The sequence below is a fragment of the Nothobranchius furzeri genome, chromosome 6 (genome assembly GCF_043380555.1).
Source record: "Nothobranchius furzeri strain GRZ-AD chromosome 6, NfurGRZ-RIMD1, whole genome shotgun sequence".
In the NCBI taxonomy this organism is placed as follows: domain Eukaryota; kingdom Metazoa; phylum Chordata; class Actinopteri; order Cyprinodontiformes; family Nothobranchiidae; genus Nothobranchius; species Nothobranchius furzeri.
Genome location: NC_091746.1, coordinates 81,307,175 through 81,331,930, shown reverse-complemented (window position 1 = coordinate 81,331,930; position 24,756 = coordinate 81,307,175). Strand labels below are relative to the sequence as shown.

The 24,756-nt window shown below is 41.4% G+C and overlaps 1 protein-coding gene across 2 annotated transcripts in view; it reads right to left on the bottom strand.

The window, feature by feature from the left end:
• Window positions 1-21,582, bottom strand: part of rnf24 (ring finger protein 24) — a 32,540-nt gene extending 10,958 nt beyond the window's left edge. The window contains exons 1-4 of one of the 2 annotated variants that reach the window (XM_015943745.3): window positions 21,382-21,582; window positions 6,342-6,491; window positions 2,122-2,164; window positions 1,144-1,185 (exon numbers count right to left, since the gene is read on the bottom strand). In XM_015943745.3, the coding sequence (XP_015799231.1) occupies window positions 1,144-1,185; window positions 2,122-2,164; window positions 6,342-6,484 (228 nt within the window). In that variant the 5' untranslated portion in view covers window positions 6,485-6,491; window positions 21,382-21,582. Of the gene's footprint in view, window positions 1-1,143; window positions 1,186-2,121; window positions 2,165-6,341; window positions 6,492-10,314; window positions 10,604-21,381 lie in introns of those variants that run through there. The other variant, XM_015943744.3, reaches the window with a different exon arrangement.
• Between the last annotated feature and the right edge of the window lie 3,174 nt (window positions 21,583-24,756).

Genomic DNA, 24,756 nt, shown 5'->3' with positions numbered 1-24,756 from the left:
ACATCCCTGTGGTCAAATTAGTATCAGTCTTCTAAGTAGGGAGTGTGATTTTAGTCCAGGCTAGTTCGACTGGGTTGTGTTTTGAAATTATTCTGTTGAAACACAATTCAACAGTAATTTCTGATATCTGTTAGAAGTTTTTCAGTACATGTAAAATTCTTTAGTTTTGTCCAATGTGAGTTCTTTTTTTCCCTGATTAAACTGAAGGACACCAAAAAGTTTCCCTATGTTGGGCCAAAAAAGGCATGGAATTTTCCGTCTACTATTACTGGAGCTCTTATCCTTTTTTAATCTTAATGATCATCTTGAAGTGGATTCCCAAGACTTAAAAATGTATTCGAAACTATTTCCACATAAAGGCAAAGACAAATATAAATCAGACACATTGTTAGAAACTGGATGGATTGCGGACTTTGTGAGAATGTAATGGTATACAGTAATCCCTCGTTTATCGCGGTAGATGCGTTCCAGACCTGGCCGCGATAGGTGAAAATCCGCGAAGTAGGGACTCCCAGCATGCCCCTCGCGGGGATTCCCTCCACGTCGCACCTACGTCACAAACCGCGGCTATAAACGGAAGTCGCCTTTCCAGCTCACCACTCAGTCATCGTTTCTTCAGATTCATGATCAAAGTTTCCAACCTACCGATCAATCCAACGAACTATCAGCTCATAGTAAGTTATCTTACTTACTTCTGGAAAGCCCGGCATTTCCGTGTCACTTCGTTGACGCTCGAACGCTCGGGGGTTTCCTAGAGCAGCCGGCGTTTCACCGACGCTCTCACTTCCGCGTCTGTGAAACCACGCTCCCTATTGAATTATCGTATGATCACATTCTCTTTTTGGGGGTAAAACTCAAGAAAAAAATTTTTACTTGGTTTTTTTAGTTTTATTACAAAAAGTGCATTTTATGATGAAATTGATGAAAAAAAACAAGAATTTCTTGATATTTCGCATAGAAAAATAACGCGAATCTGCGAATTCCCCCTGAAAAATGCTCCAAAGAAAAAATCCGCGAAGCAGCGAATCCGCGATGAACGAACCGCGAAGTAGCGAGGGATTACTGTAATTGAATAGAAAACATATTCTAGAAAATAAAACAAGAATTTTTTTTGTTGAAAGTGTCAAAAAGATGAGTGCTTACCTCATGTAAGTTTAACTCTTTCACTTTTTCCTTCTGAATAACCTGAAGGCATAAAAGGAGATTAAGCATTTAGCCGGTATGTGGACGTGATAGGATAAAAAAAAAAGATGTGGAACTATAAAAATATGATTCAAACATAAAAACAGGCTTGACATTTTTAACAAGGGATGAGCAGACTGCCTAACAAAGATATTTTGTTATGTAGCTGTAAGATTTTTATAAATATGTAGATGTTTACAAATGTTATGAGTTTGATGTATTTTTTTTTAATAAATAACAAGAACTGGATACACATCAAACTATCTAGCAGGTGACAACAACACAGTGTCTCGGTTTTACTTGCAGCTAACACTCACAGTTCCAACCAAGACTCTTCGATCCGAGTCCCTCATCTCATTAAGCCGTCTGTTTTCTATACCTACTTGATGTTGCCCTTCTTAAGGGCGATCGACGTGACACACACACACACACACACACACACACACACACACACACACACACACACACACACACACACACACACACACACACACACACACACACACACACACACACACACCTTGTACCAATTTAGAACACCTAAGTAACCCATTATCCATGTTCTTGGACTTTGGAAGAAAAACAGAAAACACGAAGAAAACACACACCTCCGAACTCTAAGCAGAAACAGCCCATCTACTTTTCTGCCACTGTTACCCTGAGTAGCACCCTGGGCTACTCAGCTTAAGAAAATTGTAAATGTGTTCGGAGGAGACATTTGAAAGACAAATACTTGTAAATTGTTTTAAAATGACCCTAATCAACGGAGCTACCTTTAAAATGCTTGCAGCTGTCAAAAAGCAAACAAAAAGCTCTAACTTAGAACAAACAATCATTAAGTAAAGGAAGTTTCTCCACAGCCACGTCGTCTGTGCGCTATGCCTCTACTGTGCTCAGATTAGACATTATTTGTGCATGTTTGAAATGCAATGATCTTACTTGTTTGTATGCATACAGCTCTTTGTGTGCCTGGTGCCGTAACCTGGAGAGACGTAGACAGAACAGCGTTCTGATTAGTGACTTCCTTTAACCAACCACATAGCATAAATACATATCCATGCATCCTATAAAATAAAAATAAAAGCACAAACAAATCAATTTCCCAACCATACAGCGTTTCACAACAAAATGGGGTACATATCAGGTCTAGATTTGAGACACAAAACATTTTAAAGAAAGAAAAGCCAAACAAGAAAGAGCAAAGTCATTTCCTGAAAGTTTGGGCAGCGTGTGGTACACGACAGTATAAAATCTGTCTCAGGTACTAATCCAATACAAGAGTATAGACTGACGACGTTAAACCAAATGTAAAACAAGAGTGAAAGCTCTTATATAATCCATCTTATACATGTTAAACATGTACTTTGTGTTGCAATAGTAAGCATAATTAAATGGTGTTTATAGAGGAGCAGAAGCATGTCTTTAATCTAAACACCACATATAAGATAAAACATCAAATGAAATAGATTTTATCAGACAAAAGCATAAAAAGTAAAAACTTTGGAGGAACTCTAGGAAGGATTGCACAACTCCAAGTTGGAAAAATAACACAAACAACTGGAGCTTCAGTAAGAAACAAATCAGAGCAGCACAAGAACATGACACACACTAAATGAGAGGAAATTCTTGGTACTGAGAGTGAGAGTAAAAATATGAAGAAACATGGAGGGAAAAGGAGCAGAAGGAATAGGAGAAATTCATAGGTTTGTAAGATTTACCTCCATGACTAGTAACCTTAACCTCTCGCAGCTGTGTGAGAGGGATCTGTAAAACAAGCAGCACAGTCTAGGAGAAAATCTGACATTTTGAAAGAGGTGAGCAAGTAAAGGTGCAGACATTCCTGGGAGGGGGTAGGGGGGACAGAGTTGAAGGTCACTGGGTCATGGGTGAATGACGGGGCTGCTCATCGGCCATGAAGTAAAATGGGTCAGTGGCTAAATAAAAAAGATTAAAAAAAAAACAAGAGTGCACTCTGACAATCCTTTCAGTCTAGCATCATCAAAGTTTAGATTTTTACCACAAATCACAAATTAACTTCTGGTTGTTCTTATGCAGAAAGACCCAGCAGTTCAAACCACGCTGCATACTTTACACACGCGTGTGTGTGGTCTGGCGACCCACTGAGAGAGGCGCTAGAGCCTTTCTGTGAGAGTCTGCCTTGTGTCAAAATACATGTTAAAATGCGTCCTTGTTGGAATGTCGCATGTTTCCTCCAAGCCCCCACAATGCGGGTCTGAAAGTGAGGCCAATGCGGAAGTGAAATAAATTGCAGTTCCACCCTCATCCGCTGGGGGCTGGTGTGTGAAGCGAGCAAATCCTCATTGACTCCCATGCTAAAAATACCAATTTCACAGCAGAAATAAACATGTTTTAAGTTTAAATTATCTAGTTTACACTCAAGACAACTCTGGGGGGGGGGGGGGGTGATTTTTTTTGTCACTCTTCTGTTTAAGTGTATTAGAAGCCTAAAATTCTGAATAATTAATGAGCATCAGACCCACGTGACCACAGAGCTAGCTCCGTGGAAAGGCCTCAGTAGCCTCAGTCTGAGTCTGAGCCTCGGTCTCGCCTGAAAAGTGTTCCGCGATTTTTAGTCTCTGAACTTAGACCATTAGTTGTAGCGTTTGTGCGTTCTTTTTTGGATATTATTTGTGCAATTGTTGGACAAAATGACTTGCTGTGGTAATAACTGCGCTAAAGGAGTCTCCACTTCATTTTTTTCGGTAAGTAAAATTGTATTTATGCATTTATGTCGATGATTTTAGGTCACTGCTGCTCTTGCACTGACTGAGCTTAGATTTTAACATGTACTGTTTAACCATGAAATTTAAATGTAAGGGTAAAACCCAGTAAATGTAACATAACGCTGCATTGTAGAAAATGGGTTGAAATATAACATGTTGGTGGAGCTGGGTTACAACTATCGGTATGGTCCCCTCCCCGCAGCTCCACGCATCTCTGATCGCCGCGGCGCTTGTCTGCTGCGCGGCTGCCGGCTTGTCGAGCTCTCGGATGGAAACCGATGTTTTCTGCCTGGTTCTCCCACAGCAGCAGCTCCACGCATCTCTGATCGCCGCGGCGCTTGTCTGCTGCGCAGCTGCCGGCTTGTGAAGCTCTCGGGAGACCTGCGTTCCACCCGGTTTTATCCAGCGGTCAGCCCGGCGTATCTCTGACTCAGAAGCTCTGGTGTTGTGCACAGTTAACTCCGGTTGTAGCTAGGTTGCTACCTCCGTTAGCTTAGCTCCCACCTCCGCATTAGCTTTGGGTTAGCTTCAGGTTAGCTTGTAGCTACATTAGCTTCAGTTCGACGGGTGTCGTCATTTGATCCCAGCCTATCCCAGCCTTACAGCTACACCCTCAGCTCCACCTCTCTTCCCTTTTGTGGAATTGTCTGGGCTTGACGGAACCCGTGACACGGTCAAAATAGCGGTGGTGGCCACCTCCCATTTTAACTCAAAAACTTATTAATGGAGCCTATGGAAACCCATTGTCCATATATATGTACGTCAATGGTTTCCTTTAACACAACTCCCATCATTCCTTCATCAATAAAACGGGAACAATGACTAAATGTTGCACAGTGTTAAACAGTACTTTAGGTAAACCTAATCTTTAGAAGTTTTTTAAAGACCAAGTTCACGTGTTTTTTTTTCAACACAACTGCAGTGGGCTCTAGTATAAATGAATGTCTTGTGAGTCTTGATCTTCATGGGAAGAGTCAAGTCAAAAGAGAGGGGAGCAGAAGGGGAGTATCATTTCTTGATATTCGGACATCTCGCCTCGGATTGGGTAACAGCAACACAACTGCTGTCTCTGTTTGCTTTGCAACTTTGATGTTTTATCTCTACAAATAACAAGCATGAAAGGGTCCTGCCATGTTTTGGAGTGGCTAATGCTAACAATTAGCTTCTACTAGCCAAGACATGCTCTGCTCTCTCCTAAATGCTGATGCTAAATCAACAACAGCTTTCCCCCTCACAAGTGAAATGGTTGAGTCCATGAATGCTAATTTTTAAAGTGACGTAAATGGCCTGTATTTGATATAGGACCTTCTAGAGACCTGGGACCCCTCAAGGCAATTTACAACACAATCAGTCATTCACCCATTCACGCACTGATGGTGATGAGCTACATTGTTGCTACAGCTACTGACAGAGGCAAGTCTGCCATACACTGGTGCCACCGGTCCCTCCGACCACCACCAGCAGGCAGGGGGGTAAGTGTCTTGCCCAAGGACACACCGACAGCGACAGACTGAGCGGGGCTCGAACCTGCAACCTTCCGATTACGGGGCGAGCACTTAACTCCTGTGCCGCCGTTGGCCCAGATCTGACTGGCTTTTATTAGGACATCCTCAGGTCTCAGACCAAAGAGGAAATAAAAACATCAGGTTTCATTCAAAAACACATCGGACTTCTGACTAAATAGCATCAGACATACATAAAGACTTTTGTCCTGACACTTTTTCCTGAGACCTTTCTGTCAGATGTTATTTAGTCTGGTGTGTTGTGGTCTAATGTCTGACACAGCATGACGATGTCCTAAAATGTACACCGTAGGAGGGTGGGTGGTGTAAAACGGTCTGGCAGCAGCCCGTCTGCTTTAGCTTAGCATAACACACAAAATGCTAGTTTCTGCTGTTCACTTCCATTGTTTATGCTAGGCTAATGCTCTTTTCTCACTCTGGGGAATATGGAACTAGACTACATTTCACTTAGGGATGGAATATCCCTTTAACTATATTAATGTTATTCAATTTTAAAATAATAAAGAATTGATGTTAAACGACCTTGAATATAAAGATCGTTCCACATAACAAAACATGCGATGCTTGTAAATGAAATAAAATAACTTAAATCTAAAGAACATTTTGAATAGGTCAAAGTTCAATCGAAGTTTATAGCTGGCAGATGCCAATGCCCAAACTGTGGAGGAAAAAAGACAGTTATGATTTGAACATCTGTAGTGGAGATAATAATGTGCTTTTGGGCTTCTTAGATTTTCTCATTTGATAAGAAAATCAGACTATAATGAGTTTGTGAACATGTTTTTGTACGCTGACTGACTATCTAAAAACCCCTGCATGCCACAAACCCATAGTGTAGGCAATAAAACCTCCAAATCCTATAATCCAAAGACAAAAGAGGTACATCCCTTACCTTATTAGGTAGCAGCAGAAGAGGAGGCTGAGGATGAAGACAAAGATGGCAGTCCCAAACACCACTATGTAGATATTTAGGGGAAGGTTCTGGAACCCTATATTTGGCATCCTGAAACTGTAGTGTGGGAAATCGGAGCTCATGGATATTCTGGATGAAGAGAGAAGAGACAGATCAGTGCATGAGTATATAAACACTGTGTGCACACAAATGAAAAAAGCATGCACTAATACCGAAACAGTGAATTACTCAAGTAGAATGTGAAAGTAAAACTAAGTTCCACTTTTAACTTTAGCAGTCTTTGGAATTAGAATAACACAGATCATGGCAGGGGAACGTAGTTCATAAGCATTATGTCTACTGGTGATTTACACAAAAGACCCAGTGTTTCATTGCTGCACAGTGGCGCTGTGGTTAGTAGTGATGTGACGTTCACGAATGAATCGAATCTATTGAACGGGTTTTCAAAGTGAATGAGGAGAGCCGAGTCCCTGCAGAGAGCCGTTCAGCTTAACAAACCTCCCCGGAAGTATGTCAAACTCACCCGCTCAAACCCCACCCACTGCTGTGACGGACGTAGGAGGAACCATAGAAATGTATAGAAACACATGTTTATATACCTTAAGCCGGGCGTACACTGTGCGACTTTTTCACTTTTTTGAGCCGATTTTCCAGTCGTGCGAGAATCCACGACATCGGGGCGAGTTTTGCGCCGAGCGGTCGTGTAGTGTACAGGGGGTTACGAGAGGCGATTAACACCACGTGACCAGCCGCCGATCAGCAGTCGTGAGGTCGCAGGGACTTCTGGTGTGTTTAATATTTCGCTCGTCCCTCGTGAGGGTATCGCACTGTTGAAGCGGCGCTGCGAGCAGCTACGATCCAAAAAGTATCAGAACCGCTCACGGCGCATGCGCGCGCAATCCTGCATCAACGCCGGCCGGTCGCTCGCTATTTCCCTAATAACACACGCTGTTCGTTTTTGTTTCTACACGTTTTTTACTCACAAAGATTGTCAAGAAAGCGTGTTTGTCGTGTTCATGTCAAATTAAACTGATCACAAAACACAGATTCACTTTCTTTATTTCGTTTTCCTCATCCAACCCCCATAAATCCCTGTGTGTCCTCCTGCAGCACTCCCGAAGAACAACAGGCAAGACAAAAAAGTCTGACGTGTTGAGTAAAAACTGCTATTTTTAGCACATTTTTAGGGCCGACGTGTTGCTACCAGACGTGCAGTGTGAGCCGTCAGGTCGCATGCAAGAACTGGGTCGTGCAGTGTGAGCACACGACTCGTGAGATCTGCTCTGCGAGGAAGTCGTACAGTTTGAGCTGAAGCTGAACGCTGCGAGTGAAAAAGTCGCACAGTGTACGCCCGGCTTAAGGGAGGAACACTAACCAACCCTGTGCGCCCTCACGGACACCGCAGGAAGACATTGCTCTTGATCACCCCCCACCCCCCGGCTTCACTTTGTTCAAAGGAGCCAGTCTTTTGAACGGCTTTTTGAGGTAAATGACCGACTAATGAACGGCTCCCATGAAAGAGCCATAAATCCCATCACTAGTGGTTAGCATTGTTGCCTTGCAGCAAGAAGATCCTGGGTTCACATCTCAGCCTGGGGTCTTTCTGCATGGAGTTTGCATGTTCTGCCTGTGCACGCGTGAGTCCTCTCCGGCTTCCTCCCGACCGTCAGGTTATTTGGACTGTCTAAATTATCCTTAGGTGTGAGTGTGTGTGCATGGTTGTTTGTCCTGTGCATCTCTGTGGTGCCCTGTGATGGACTGGCAACCTCTCCAGGGTGTACCCCTCCTGTATTCCCGTAGACTGCTGGAGATAGGCAACAGCCCCCGCGACCCTGCGTGGACAAGCGGGTAAGGATAATGTATGGTTTCATTGGATAAAACAATGTGTTTCATGGTCACATTACAGAAATGTCATAAAACCTCAAAAATACTTTGCCTCTTAAACACCATCTCCATTATAATCTCCAGCCCACTGGTCCTAAACAAATAACCATCACATGAAAACTATATTTGCTTAAGAGTTAGTCGAAATGAGACAACCAAACCTTTCAAACTACCTCAAATCAAACAAGATAACAAATTAATAATAATAATAATGCATTGAACTTATATAGCGCTTTTCAAGACACCCAAAGACGCTTTCACACACTCTCACATTCACACACTGCTAGTGATGGTAAGCTACTTGTAGCCACAGCCGCCCTGGGGAGGTCTGACAGAGGTGAGGCTGCCATTTGGCGCTGTTGGCCCCTCTGACCACCACTAACACAGGCAAGTTGGGTGAAGTGTCTTGCCCAAGGACACAACAGCAGGATACCCCTGGCGGGAGCTGGAATCGAACCCATGACCCTCCGATCATGAGGCAACCCGCTCTACCACCTGAGCTACTGCTGCCCTGATAAAATTAAGCCTAGTTTATACTTCTCCATCTGCGGTGGTGCGGGCATGCAACGCCATAATCAGTCAATGCAAGGACTCTCCAACAAGCACACAAGGAAAAACGGAATAGAGCCCAATTTTCTAACTATCCATTGACAGCAACGTAGGATGCCACTTCCTTTAACTTTAGCACTGTCATCACCCAAGTCTCTAATAGATCACTCTGCACAAATATGTTCCATTTTCTAGATTAGTAATGAAACACTTTTTATTTTCACAAACAAGTTGAGAGGAAGTCTACCTCTTTCTTTCTAAAAAAGAAAACAATGTATTTTTAAACCAGGGACATGTATGCTGTTCCAATGGTGAGAGGATATCAGGAAACCACTTAAAATTTCATGAGAGTCATAAAATATGAGTGAGGATGTGCTGGTCAAGGGACATGACTAGACATGTCTACACCTACGGGCAGAGTAAATAGTGGAGGAAGTGGAGGAGGTGAAGCAGGAGATGACAGAAATAGCTTCTGCTCCTTTAGGGAGGCTATCTTGCACCCTTCCCCCTCCCAAACAGCTTCACCCTCACTGGACTGCTCCAGTGGAAAGTTTTTTATGTTTTCCTGAGGCCAATCTGGGTGATCATAAACGGTCCCCTCCAAAGTCTTGAAAGCATGACCTCAGTTTGTGTAAAACGTTGCCACACCAAGCTGCATAAGTAAGGCCGGCACCCCTACCCAGGGGCCGCGTTCCCATTCTGGATGTTTCCAGCTTTACGCAGGTGTCCTTAAAGCTAGCTCAAGATTTTTGATGGATAACGAGGAATTTCTACTTAAGGATAGAGGTTTTGATGTCCCAGGATGACGGATGCAGGAAATTCAAATAGATAAGTTTGACCTTTGCGCACGAGGATCAAATTACGTCTGTCGTCTGTGTCTTTCAAATGTTTTTGAATAAATTGCGTTCCCTGCGTAAAGACCGTTGGTATAGACCTGCAGTTACTATATCACGGATGCAAGACTGTAATATCATGATAATCATATCTTTGGATAAAAATCTGACTGGACAAACAACGTAAATGATGGATGGGACTATTGTGTTACGTTGATGGATGATCAGAGCGTATTAAATTAATATTTCAATGAAAACATTGTCCATGAGGACTAAATAACAACATACTAAAACATGCATATTATTGTCAAAGATTAAATCATGCATTTATGGTTAGAAACAATGTGTACGTTCAAGAATCATTCATAAATTGTTGTTGTTTATCCTAAAATAACCACTTGATTGATTGATTGATAGTCCATTTTAAGTTTTAACACCAAGCAGGAATCCTGTTCTCATTCTCAGCAAACACGACTGATGTCATTTCTCCTCTTATCTAAACACAAACACACACCTTCAAGCTCCATGCTTCAAAAACAAACAGATTTTAACACAACACACTAATCTTTACACTAAAGTTTTTTCACTTACTGCAAAAAAAAAAAAAAACTTCTCAGTTGCGGGTTACTATGTTATGTAACGCTACAACTATATGAGGATTACTCGTATATTATTAACACACATACCCAAGCGGTGCCTTCATGCTGAAGAGCAGAAGTCTGAGCAGATCTGTGACAAGCTCCTGAAATGTGATAGGACTTGAGAAACAGATGTGTCCGTTTGCCTCTCTTTCAGATGTTTGGATCATAGCTTCTCTTTACACTAACACTCAAAGCCCTCTCCACCATGACTTTGGGCTTCTTCGTCTGAACAGACACAGCAACCTCCCCCGTGTTCACAAACGTAGCGTGCTTTCTGCATAGACCTGAGGGTGGACTCGAGTCAAACACTGACAAGTAACTGAAGAGTACTACATCATCCCCTGGGAACGAACGTTTAGCAGATTTTTAAAATTAAAATACTTGTCTTGCATTTTTCTTTTGTAGCAAATTTTCTGTTTCGTTTCCAATCCTTGTCAAGTGAAGTGAAATTGTATGTTTAGGCTCAACAAAAATGAATTCCTAACATCATTAAATCTGGAACTCAAAATTTACAAGAGCATGACAATTAGAGATGATTGTTACGCAGTTTATAATAAGTTGATAACAAATGACACATCCTTTCACCAATGAGCTGGTAATTAGTTAACTAGAGGAGTTTTTATTTTTCGTTTCTGTATGCGAGTAAACCAGCCTGTAAGTCTTCAGATTACTTTCATTGCAATGCCCGTGGAAATCAGTCTCAACAGTAAGAAGGCTTCTGCTCTGTGTAACAACGTTATAGTATCAAGATTCACTGACCAAGAGCATCTTGGGAACACCAAGTGATCTAGAAATCTAACCCGTTAGAGTCAGTGGGTTCATGAAAACGAAAACAACACGGGTTAGTGTCATTGCAAATACCAGGTTTTACAAATGGTTTCTCATGAAAATGACCACTTTCCCAGTAAAATGACAACACAATCGTATCAAATACAAAAACTGATTTTAGATGGGCTCAAAGCTCAGTTACAAATTTAGTAATGGATAATACAGCTAATTAGCTTCATGTGTACGAAAAACACTATTCTGTGAATATTTGGTTCATCGTGAACTTTGATTACTTTTATAAAAATATTCAAAAAAAAAGTGACCAAACTGTTATCCAGCACTTACCAATGGTCATGCTAGAAGTGTAGATGTAGTAGCCTGGCAAGCTAGGCTAAATAAATGTATTATTTAGTCTGGCAACGCTCCAGTGACGGCTCTCGGTTGTGGGGCGGGTTCTACCGTTGTCTTTCAAATGATCTCCACATGCTACTGGACAATGAATGTGACATACTCTTGTTTCACTCGGTTGCATCATCCCACCCACCAGGCATATAGAGTGCCCTGATTGGCCCACAAAGCGGATAAAGCTCTGTGATTTGTTCACTAAGCAGATAGAGCACTTTGATTGGCCCACCATTATGGACCAATCACAGCTCTTTATGTGTTTGAAACCCCTCTAGAGAGCTGTGATTGGCCAGCCAGAATGCTGTTGGGGCTGCAGAGGTTCCAGTGGAGCATTCCTAGACCAAACTTTGCAAAGCAAGAATTTGGTCTAGTTCACTAGATAGATAGTGCACTAGCACTAAATGTGATGTGGTGCAAAAACCCTCTGAGAGAAACCCCAGAGAACTAGTAACAGCAACTCCCGGTTAGAAAATGGTGTCTTTTTCCTCTATTTCTCCAACCATCTCCCTCAGTCTGACATTTTTACATGACCTCACCTTATTACATAACCAAACATTACACACAGCACATTGCATTCATGAGAGAAAACACATGACTATGGGTGAGAAACTTTAGTGATTTGATAATGACTCACAGACATACACCTTACCCCTGTGTGACTAGACTCAAAACATATTTTATGTCACACAGTTTAATTTGTTTACATGTTACATTTATTTGCCAAAATGAGGTGAACCTAGCCTAGTGAACTAGCCTAAATTCTTGCTTTTTAAAGTTTGGTCTAGGAACGCTCCATCAGAACCTCTGCAGCATCTAGCAGCATTCTGGCTGGCCAATCACAGCTCTCTAGAGGGGTTTCAAACGCATAGAGAGCTGTGATTTGTCCATATTGGTGGGCCAACCATAGCGCTCCATCTGCTTTGTGAACCAATCACAGCGCTTTATCTGCTTTGTGGGCCAATCAGGGCCCTCTATTCCTCTGGTGGGCGGGATGATGCAACATAGTGGAACAAGATGGCGACAGCTCGTTTGAAACGGTTTTTGCGTCAACTTTGGACTATTTGGACTTGGGCTTTAATAAAATCAGGAGCAGAAAGATGTATTTAAGTTATTTTATTTATTTATTTTTTTAGAAAAGTTTATGTATTTTTGTCTTCATCAATAGCGGACGTCCTCATTTACCGACATCCATTGTGGTGAGTATGTCACATTGTTCATTGTCCTGTAACATGTGGAGATGGTTTGAAAGACAACGGTAGAACCCGCTCCACGATTGAGAGCCGTCAATGGAGCGCTGCCAGACTAAATGATATATTTAGTCTGGCTTGCCAGGCTAAGGTGAACGGCCATGTGCTTCTAAACTTCGTTGAGACAGGCCAAGCTATAAATGCTTAGGTGCTGTTTATGTCATGCCCCACACTCTTAACTTCCTCTGGAGATAAGAACCTCCACTCATAACAGCAGTTTTTATTACATTTTTCCATCTGCTGGCTTCAAGAAAAAAAATCTATGAAACACTAACATGCAATATAATAACATCTGCGCTTCACAAACAAAAACCTCTAGAAAATCAATGGCAGATAGTTAAGTGATATCAGAGGTCAGCACCTGGAGCTTTTCCTGGGGGCAGGAATCATTGTTGGTCAAATTGTTTTATTGCACAAACATTTACTTTAGTTTTACAGCATATAAAACAACACCTTACAGTTCAATTTAAAATCCCAGCATTGGGGCAACAGCGGCTGAGGCGTTTGGTGTGTGTGCAGGTTTCGGGTAAGTCAGTTGTAGCTGTCGTTCCTGACAAATATCACCTGGAAAAGCAAAAAGAAGGCTGGAGCACTCAAAGTGACTAAATATTAAATAGGTGCATGCACAAAAAAAGACTAACGTTTCAACACCCGCTTGTGTCTTCATCAGAGTAACTCACTTACTCTGACGAAGACACCTATTAAATATTTTGTCACTTTGAGTGCTCCAGTCTTCTTTTTCCTTTTCCCACGTCATAGTTCTTTGCTGTGGAGCACCAACTGGTGACTGGATTATGCACAGAGGATCTCAGAAGCGATCACCTGGAAAAGTTTTTTATATCCCCCAACTTTAGTCTGACATGCATGTGGCATCATTACATCTAGATTTGGGATTTTCTTTGAGACATGAGCAGATAGAAGCACTTCTTCCATTTCGACAGTGTATGACAGGGGGTGACTTGCTCTTTAATAACCTATTCATCATACAGTGAACTGACTGTATGGTTTATCCAAACAAAATAAACTCCCCAACTTGTACATGTCACATGGGCAGATTGTGTTATTTCACTTAGCTGATGAACAGTCTTTGTTCCAAAACGTCTAAAACTGACTTTTTCAGAAAAAACTTTGAACAACAAAAGTATTTATTACTTCTCCAGTTTGACTCGGCCCTTAAACCTTGTTCAGTGGTCGTGTTTATAAGCAGCAGCATCTTATTCACAATCAGAGCGAGAAGTGGAAATTTCCACTAGCTGTCATGTGACGTGCTCATCTGAAACTTTATATGCCAGGAGGCAGCAACAAACACCCGGGCCTCCCAGGCAGGGCAAGGGGTCGAATGAAGTGTGCTGGGAAAAAGTCCTCATTCAAATGGTGCTTAAACTAAAAGCAGTGTGTCAGTGACACATCTGTCAGTTTTAGTTTAACAAAAAAAAAACAAATCTGCCTCTATCCCTTCCAGATCTGTGATAGTATGTACTTAATTGAATTATTTTTGTTCCTTAGAGTGTCCTGGTGGTTTTTATTATGACACTTTTAGCATAAATTATCCAAAGCTAACCAGAAAAGCACCTTTAAAAGTAGGTTAGAACAGCTAGTTACTGAAAAGTGAGAGACATAAGATTTAAGTAAAGCCTGAATCTGAATATAACTCAAGTTTCAGATGTTTATTAAATTCATGTATCCTTACTACAGAGCTCCTATTTTCAACTTTAAACTTAAAGGGGCATTATGGAAGTGTGACAGCCAAAACATGTATAGAAATAATAAATTTCTTCTTCGTATATTCTCCTGCAATGCCCTGGTCCTGTAGAATGAGCCCTGGCATTTTTACTGTGATTGCCTGTTTTTCTGTAAAATCACAGAAAAAGAGAGCTGCTCGGGTCGAGCAGGCTGCTTCATGCGCGTTCACGCTCAGGCATGGCCCTCCGAATCGTTCTTTGAACGTTGTTTCAGCTGTCATCAAGGATAAAAATGCTACAAATACAAGTGACGTCACTGAAGCAGTAGCTCGCCTAGTAAGTCGTCGGACTTACGTGCAGAAGACCCAGGTTTGATTCTGGATGTGAACATAATTTATTTAGAGTTTCTTTTTTACATTAATGGTATTTTTTTTACAGTAAGACGCCCAAATTTTTATTTGAGACTCGCCGAACGGCATTGAATTCACAGATAAAAAAGATGTGAGTTCAACTTTCATTTTGGAACAATTTTTCAAGAGCATGCAGGAGGACTGACCCATCTTAAACCTTTATCGGCTGTGCTGAAGAGAAAGGTACAGAAAAAAATTATTTAATTAATTAGCTGCACGTTCTCCTGTCCTCTGTCTTCCGGGCCACACACACACACACACACACACACACATGGAGCTGACTGTCTCAGCTGTTATTTTCATTAAGGAGTGTGCACGTACAGCATGCGAGCCTCGTGCACGAGCCTACTATTGAAGCTGCTGTTACGCTTTTGGCCTGAGGGGGCAATCGCGAGCATAAAAATTCAAAACTCCGTAAAGTCCCTTTAAAGGATGACAGCGCAGAAGGAAAGAAGAAAGAAAACAATCTTTTATATAGCACCTCTCAAAATAAGGGGGCAGCAGTAACAGGTTGAGCGGGTTGTCCAGTAATCAGAAAGTTGCAGGTTCGATCCCGGCTCCGGACAGAGAATTCTGCTGTTGTGTCCTTGGGCAAGACACTTAACACACCCCGCCTGTTGGTGGTGGTCGGAGGGACCTGTCTCTGACAGCGCACTCCAGAGCAGCTGTGGCTACACTGTAGCTCATCACCATCAGTGTGTGCATGGATAAATGATACACTGTAATGTAAAGCGTTTGGAGTCCTCTGACTCTGCTACACAAGTGCAGGTCATTCATCATAAAAATCATGAGGCTTCACAAAGATGCTGAGGAGGCTTAAATTATTTTTAGGGCTGCAAGATATTAGGAAAACCTACAATATTCGATAACAGTGCTTAATATTGCGTTATCGATGTTACTCACGATAAATGAACAAATACTAAAGTATGCAGTGTTGATGTCGTCTGGCGTGTGACGTCTGCTCTGGGTTCAAAGCAAACAAAAACTAATGCATGAATTCCATTACAACATAACAATTTTATTGCAAAAATATGCAGCTGCACCCGCTACTGTATTAGCAGCTGCACCCGCTACTGTATTAGCAGCTACACCCGCTACTGTATTAGCAGCTGCAGCTGCTACTGTATTAGCAGCTGCAGCTGCTAATACAGTAGCAGCTGCACCCGCTACTGTATTAGCAGCTGCAGCTGCTACTGTATTAGCAGCTGCAGCTGCTACTGTATTAGCAGCAAAACAACAAACTGCATCCATGCAGTTTCTCAGTGACTTTAAAACATCACCTCCACCATAAAACTTTTTCTGATGCTCCAAATACAGAAAAACATCCCTTACCAGGGTTTTTTGAATAAATAAAAATATCAGAAAATAAGTTTAAATGTTAAATAATAGTTAACATCACTTAAATGCAACAGCAAATTCTCTCATTGCTACTGAGCATTTTCTCCACTTATGTGGTTATGATATAAGGCTGTTGCTGCTATTGGGAAGGGAACTGTGCTGGGCCAAACTAGGAGAATATTAAGATTTTTTGAGGGAAAGAGAAAAACAATTGTCTACCTTTCAGAAGAGGAAATGGCAAAAATCTACAGGGAAGATATGTGAAAACGTTTGTTTTTAACCCCAAATTGAACAAGTTTACGTAGATCTTAAAAAGCAGCTCAGATGATGAAACTACAACTATGATTCTGATAACAAGCTAACACATTGAACTAGCTCCTCTAAGCTAACCGGCTAGCAGAGCTTCTGACTGACAGTTTATGTGCAGCAGCAAATCAACTATCCTGATTACCGAGGTAATAAAAGCTCATAAATGAAAAATCACTTTGATGTGTGGGGGAACTTTTCCAGGCCCTCTTTAGCAGCTCAGGGTGGGACTGGGAGGAGAGTGCTGTAGTCTTTTAGGTGGAAGCTAACCGGAGCTTGGGGCTAACGGTGGGTTGGTTCACCGGCACGTGTCGGAGTCAGCCCGGTTATTATCAGCTGCTTAACGACACCGAGCGGACTCACGTTCACGTTTGAAAGCAGCGCTGATTCCAGAAACCTCAGCACAAAGTGCGTTCGTTAATCTGAGCCAGCATGACGGACAAGGGAAGCGAGCGGCAGCGGAAAGCGGGGGCGGAGCGGAGCGGAGATAGTGGAATTTTGGGGCGGGTGTTACGTGAATGGACCCATCTGATTGGCCGCATATCAGAAGGGCTACATTTGATTGGTCAAATAATACTTCTGCGTAAAAAACAGAGCTGGTTTACAAAAAGATGATGTATGACACGGATGGAAATGTTTGAACCAAACATTTATCGCAGTTTTTGACGTGTTTTTTCGATGGGCCTAACGCACGTCCTGTTATCGCGATGACGATAATTTTTCGATATATTGTGCAGCTCTAATTATTTTAAATAAAAACAAACTTGTAATTTCTTGATAAACGGTGCTTATACATGTATTTAAGGAATTGTTCCTAATTAAGAAGACTTCCTGGCATAGGTAAATGGTTTTCATAAAAAGATGTTTAGTGTCTCCATCTAGTTTACAGAGTGCTTGCAAAGGGACTTCTGCCCCTTGTTCTGGTACAATCTGCCCACATTTAAATAAGTTATAATGCAAGCATATGAAGTGAAACCAGCCCATGTTTATGTAAATTCTCTGCTGTGGCTAAAAGCATTGCTCCAGTTTGCCGTCTCAGCCGATGTCTCATTGAAAATGAATGGAGGAGAGGCGATGTCGCCTCCCGTGTGTCGAGCCCATAATGCGTCAGAGCAGCAGACAGTGGGAGAGATGATTCCTCTTGCAATTGTGCAGCACAACAATAGTGAATTTGCTTGTGCATTTTTGCACACTCAGATATGAATTTGAAAGAAAAATAACGTCAGAATAGCAAAAGCATAATGAGCACAATAAAGAGTATTTCATCAAAAAGAAAAGTTTAACGGTCACAATGGAAACTAACATGGAACTGTTGTCATAACCCTTGCTCTATTTGCTGGTTTCCTCTCCCCCTCCCTGATCCCCATCATTTCTCAAAGGACTCTGATAGTAACACAAGCTGACACAAACACATGAGAAGTGACAAGTAACACACACAGCTGTCTCACAACATCTCTCTCTCTCTCTCTCTCTCTCTCTCTCTCTCTCTCTCTCTCTCTCTCTCTCTCTCTCTCTCTCTCTCTCTCTCTCTCTCTCTCTCTCTCTCTCTCTCTCTCTCTCTCTCTCTCTCTCTCTCTCTCTCTCTCTCTCTCTCTCTCTCTCTCTCTCTCTCTCTCTCTCTCTCTCTCTCTCTCTCTCTCTCTCTCTCTCTCTCTCTCTCTCTCTCTCTCTCTCTCTCTCTCTCTCTCTCTCTCTCTCTCTCTCTCTCTCTCTCTCTCTCTCTCTCTCTCTCTCTCTCTCTCTCTCTCTCTCTCTCTCTCTCTCATCTCATCTCATCTCATCTCATCTCATCTCATCTCATCTCATCTCATCTATCCACAACCAGAACGTCTAAATGAATAAATAAAACAAACAAACAATCAATAAATAAATAAGGACTCTCACTCTCTGTTAGAAACTGTTGCACCAAAAACAATAAAATAGACCCCGTCTCTCCAAAACAATAAATGCAATGGCCTATCCAGTGTCAACAACCAAACCTGCACTTATAGTGCAATAAAACATCTTCCCAGGAAACATTTAAGGTAATACAAGCACCCGTGTTGCAGTGGTTAGACTTGCAAACCCATGCTGTAAAAGGAGCTTTTGGGAAGTTTGGAAATGTATTATGTAACCTACAGCCTGAGGGAGTAGTAATGCTCATTTCCTCTTTACACTACTGACATTTTTATTCAGGGAGTTGTACATAACACAATGCTAATGATAACATTTGGTCATATAAGTTAATATAAGCTAAAGGTGAACATGTGTATATGGAAATGCAAATTATCATTGCATGTAGCCACTACTATTTACCAATGCATTTGGAGGTACTTCTTTAGCCCCATGTCATGTTGCTCATCCTTGTTTGATTTAAGCAAGTTGTCCAAATAATTTTGCATGTTAGAGCAAAAATAATAATGAAATGATGATATCAGTGTCACAGACATGGATTGATCCACACATTTCAGCTTGTTGAGTTTGAAAGACCCATCTAGCATCACATTCAGTAGCCAGTGCATGGGTAAATATTACTGTACGCAGCTCACAACCGTGCGCCACAGAAAATAAAAGGAATCAGGTATGGGCTAAAATATTTATACAATCTGAAAAACCTCTGACCAGTTACAAAAAAACTTGGTGCTTCTATGTGTATTCTCTGAATCTAGTCTAGGGCAGCACGATATTAGGAAAACCTGCGATATTCGATAACAATGATTTATATCGCGATGACGATATTACTTGCGATAAATTAAAACTTAACTCAGGAACAAAAATAATCAAAAACAAAAAAATTAAAAAATCATAAAGATGTGAGGAAAGGGAAAAATAAAATGAACAAGAAAAGGCAATCCGTGGATCCCAGGAAAAGCAGAATCAGCAAAAAGAGCTAACGAAGCTAACTCAGGTGTTCGCTAACCATCTAAATGAAGTGCTGTCCGCCTTGGGGGTGGGCATCTAACCTAGGAGAACCCACCTGATTGGCCAAATGGGTGAAGAGCTTTATTTGATTTGTTAAAAAACATCATGCTTCCGTTTGATTGACAGAATGCATTATGTGTAGCAAGCATTTGAGCTGACCATTCATTGCGATATTTATCTGTTCTTTGCTATATGCATATTGTGCATGCTGATATCGCGATAACGATATATTTGCGATATATTGTGCAGCCCTAATCTAGTCAGACAATTTTGGTTGCGATTGTCATGATTTATTAAAAATACTTAGCATGTCTTGTGGCGATACACCAAATATATTCTATATGTTTGCAAGCTCCAGCTAGTTTGAAGTCCATAGGTTTAAGGTACCTGGTACCTGCTTTCATTTCCCACAGATTAGCAGTGGAACTCTTTAAGCAATTCTGTAAACTATGCACTCAGTAGAAGGTGTTGTGCTGCTATTTCTAGTTCTGCACAGCTTCAAATCTGCTTTTGTAGTGTGGCTCAGATTGTGTGAAACCTCACCACATTGGTAATAGTACAAAATGAGGAAAAGGTACCAGTGAAATCTGAAAACCAAAACAAGAAAAGTTATTCATTTTGGTGCTAAAGTTTAGAACTACTGCTAGAAATGTTGTTTTAACATCTGTAAATTGCTTTAATCCAGAGCAAATCAACTCAGAACAGCAAACATAAAATGAACAGATCTATGAACTGTACTTATAATTAATGAAAACGTTATCTGACATTGGAAAAAATGTGTCTTTGATTAGCCTGATGTATTTCTAGGTCACTGGCTGCGTTGTATCACCTTGGCTTACTCCGAATATCAGCAAAGATAATACCAGATTATCAGCATTCAACCATACAAGATTTCCACCACTTTAACATTTGAAACTTTTTAATAAATGATAAAAGTGAAAGCCTTGGATTAGATCTATCTTACACAGTCAATGCTGACCTCACGTCTATCTTTTCACCACCAATCTTTTTATTGAACCTGTCCACAGAAAGTCAAACAGGCACAAACTTTTGGCATAATCTCAAACCAACCCATGCTTTAAGGTGGGATTTCCTTCAGGACTTGTTGGTGATGGCAAAGGAGTTAGTGCCCACCCCGTAACCAGAAACGCTTGACCAGCTTTGCCTGCTGGTGGTGGTCAGAGGGACCAGCCTCACTTCTCAGTGTGCACCAAGGCAGCTGTGGCTACAATAGCTCATCACCACCACTGTGTGAATGTATGAATGACTTATTTGTTCTAAAACACCTTGGGGGGTTGAAGAACCCTAGACGCGGCTTTATGAATACAGACCATTTACCATTTACATAAAACTACTGATAGCACTGTAGATTTTTACTGGGGTGTGTTTATCTTTCAGCTTCAGAGATGCAGTCTCACCATCTCCTGGGTCCACGAGGACAGATCCATCCTAACAGCAACATCTGTCGTCATAAATGAGCTCCACATGAGCTGAGTGCTGCATTTCTGCACTGCTTTTATCTTGCGGGGCATGCTGTCAGTTTAATGAGTGTTATTATTGTCAGGCTGGAGCGTTTCACGATGGATGCTCTTTCTGTGATTGACACGAGCTAAGCACTGGCAATATCAACCTAAAACACGTCTCTATTTTAATTCATGAGCTCAGCGAATACAACTTTGTCGTTTTCCGTAGCGTTAATCTTGCGTATTTACGGTGTATTTAAACCATCCTTGGTGTATTTATGGCTCGGGGAGGCAGATGGGCGGAGGCTGGTTAGCTAGCCGCGCTAACCGTTGCTAACTCAACACAGTCCCATAGGAAACCGATAAAAATGTGTCCAGATGCTTTAGGACAATACAGAAGAATCCTTACGTTTCTCCGTTTACTATGAGGGGTATATATAAATGATTCAGAAGCACAAAGTAGAGACACAACCAGCAGATAAGCAGTAAAACGGTCAGCATCACTGTTCCTTTGTAACTTCTGCGTGTTTTTAATAATTTAACAGGTAGCTAGCAGCTAACGATGTGAGAATAAATACAAGCAGAGACTCACCAGCGATTCCCTCGGCTCCTGTAACTAATCTGTTCTGTTCCGTCGCGGGGTTTGCTTAGCTTCACACAACCGCAATGCTTAAAGCGTCAAGGTGGAGACAAAGTGAAAACAGTCCTGTCGATAATAGAAACCCTTCAGAGGGCAACCTCCTCATCACACGCTCGGCTCCGCCTGTCCAAGGTGGTCCTGGAGGATCTGAACCCTAATCCTGGATCCGAGCGAAGCAGTGACCCCAAACAGGGCGGATTATCCTCAGAAGGTGGATGTATGGACACGGGAGTTAGTGGATCGCGAAAACATAAATGACGCCGATGGTAAACGGCGACCATCGTCTTTGAGAGTCTGCACGATTTGCACGTACGCGGTTCCTCGCCCACTAGCCAGTTGGATAGAGCCCTCCTCTTCCAGTCTGCTCCGCTCTGAGGAGCTGCTGGAGGGTCAGCCGGCAGAGATGCTGATCTGAGGACAGATTATTCAGTAAGAGGTTATTGTACAGGTCATGGTTTCTAAGATGTTCAAGAAATAACTTCTTACTCTTGTGACCAGTGCTGGGCATCGTATGTTAAAAAAGTAATTAGTTACAGTTACAACTTACTTTTTCCAAAAAAGTAATTGAATGATTGACTCAGTCACCACATTGTAAAAGTAATTAGTTACCTAGAAAAGTAACTGTAACGTTACTTTTATGTTTTTAGCAGTTACGTTCTATAATAGCTATCTTGACAGCCGCTGTAAGAAAGCCTCACAGCTTTGCTGCGCTTCATTCGACCATGCTTTGTAACGGTAACGACACTGCAACAGTGGAAAAGGTCATTAATTGGATTACTCCGTTACTTAAAAAAGAACACCATTATACTTGAACGCCGTTACTCCCCAACACATGACAAGAAATTGTTGGAGATTAAATGGCAGTTAACTATAAACACTATTAAAGGTGTGGGAAACTTGTTTAATTGATGCATTTGCGGTGGTCCCTGGTAGGAATGAATGCCTTGCAAGTCGTACTCAGGGCAACAAAAGCCCAGAAGCTTGGATCAGCAGCCAAAGAGAGTGGCAGCAGACAGCAGGATTTGGAGTCTTATTTCCTGATATTTGGACATAGTAGCGCCTCAGAGTGTTTAACAGCAACACAGCTAGCGTTGGGTACCGAATTAGTACGTACTTTTTAAGGTACCGACCGAATTCCATAGTACCGACTGAGCACCGATTCACGTCATTTGAAACGGTGCATCATTTCAGTACCCGTCCTTCATAACGAGAACTTGCCTAGACAGCTGCGCATGCGCAAGAGCGTTACGTCGGTCGCTGCGAACGACTTGTAAACAGAGCAGCATGGTAGAAAGAACGCACGCTAAAGCTTGGGTCCACTTCACTAAAAGTGATGGGTAACTGGGTGATGATGAAACCAGCGACAACGATCTAAGTGAGACATCCTCATCTTAATCTGCTCCGGTAGGTAAATAAAATGTTTAAGATAACGTTAGCTTGATGTGTTAGCTTCAGTTTCGCTAATGGTGCGTTCGCTTTCTCCTCGGAACTCCGAATTTCTGACTGGAAGAACATGAACGCGCTCTAAAGTTTGGCTTCACTTTACTAAATGCGACGGGTGATTGGGTGAAGATGAAACCAGCGACAACAATCTAAGTGTGAGGCATCATCGTTTTAATCTGCTCCAGCAGCTAAATAAACTGTTTAAGATAACGTTAGCTTGATATGTTAGCTTCCATTGCCACCATTGTTATCAGCTAATGGTGCGTTCGTGTTCTCCTTGGAAATTCTAACTTCCCAGTAGGAAAAATCAAAGAAAAAGGACGGCAAAAGGAATGAAGATACACAGTAAATTTAGTTCACAGTAAAGATGTTTGCTTCAGTTTAATTATCAGCTTATAAAACTACAAGGACGATGTTAAAATACAAACAGTTGTATGTTATTTATCGTGATATTTATCAAATATGGTTATATATTGAGAAAAATATATATTTAATCATAAAAGAGAATTAAAATATTAAACACTCAAAAGTATCAAAAATTGGTACAGTTAAGTACCGGTATCAATTCCTAGGTACTGGGAATTAGTACCGAATCGATTCAAATGTCAAAGGTACCCATCCCTAAACACGGCTTTACAGACTTGCAACGTGGATGTTTTATCTCCACAAATAACACAAGCCTGGAAGAGTTTTTCTGTGTGGTGGAGTTGCTAATACTAACAGTTAGCTTTTACTAGTCGGAACATTGTCTACTGATTCCTGGACGTTAAAACAACAGCCTGAGTCCATGAATGCTAAGTGTCAGTGGGATGTAGATCTGTCCGGATTTTTTTAAATCCTAGATTTCACTGTTTATTTTTTTTATCAGAAGCTAATGCAGGAGATAGGTGTAGGAGACTATTTTCATGTTCAGCCTTCAAAAACTCACAGTGACTGATTACAATCAGATATAATCATTAAAAATTTTCAGTGTTCCACACCTTTAAACAGGAGTATTAAAATTCATTTCAATAGTAATAATAATAATAATAAATGACTGACTAACCCACTAAGAATTTTGGTCAACCATTAGGTTGTCTCTTATTGAGACATGCACTTGGTTTAACAGAAAATTAAGAAACACATCTAAAAGTGAACATCAAGATGAAAAATTATATTATTACATTGTTGTCATATAATTATTACATTAATATCATTATATATAACACATATGTCATCAAAAGAACAGTTTGCTTTATTTTTTCTTTTTGATCTTAACATTTAAAAAATGTGCTCATTCTTAAATATTTGGTTGTTTTATCGATGAAAGCAAATTACTCATTTTGTTGTCTCTGTTTTCATTCCTTTATTTCATGTGACTTGAATGTTTGAATGAAGACTTTTGGTTTATCCTAGCTTGGAGAATAAAGTCAGCTCAATGATGAAACCAATGACAGTCATCCTCTCTGAAGATCAGTTTCCTGTTCATGATTCAATGACAAATGAAATGAACTTGTTCATCAAATGTACAAAGAGTAAAAGTTTGATTTCATAAGTGACAAACATGCCTGAAGATCAGAGCTGCTGCAAAATATTTAAAGTTTCTATAAAGTTCTGCAGCAGTTGCTAATGTCAGATTAACTTTTTTCACAGTAGCTGAGGTTCACACACACACACACACACACACACACACACACACACACACACACACACACACACACACACACACACACACACACACACACACACACACACACACACATCCTCTATAAGAAACTCGTATCCAGGAAGCCACACTTTGGCCACCCAGCCCGGTACATCATTTCCTTTGAACTCAGCGGACGAGCACGACCCTTCCCCGATGCACATCACCATGAGCGCATGTCAATGAGGTTCACATGACAG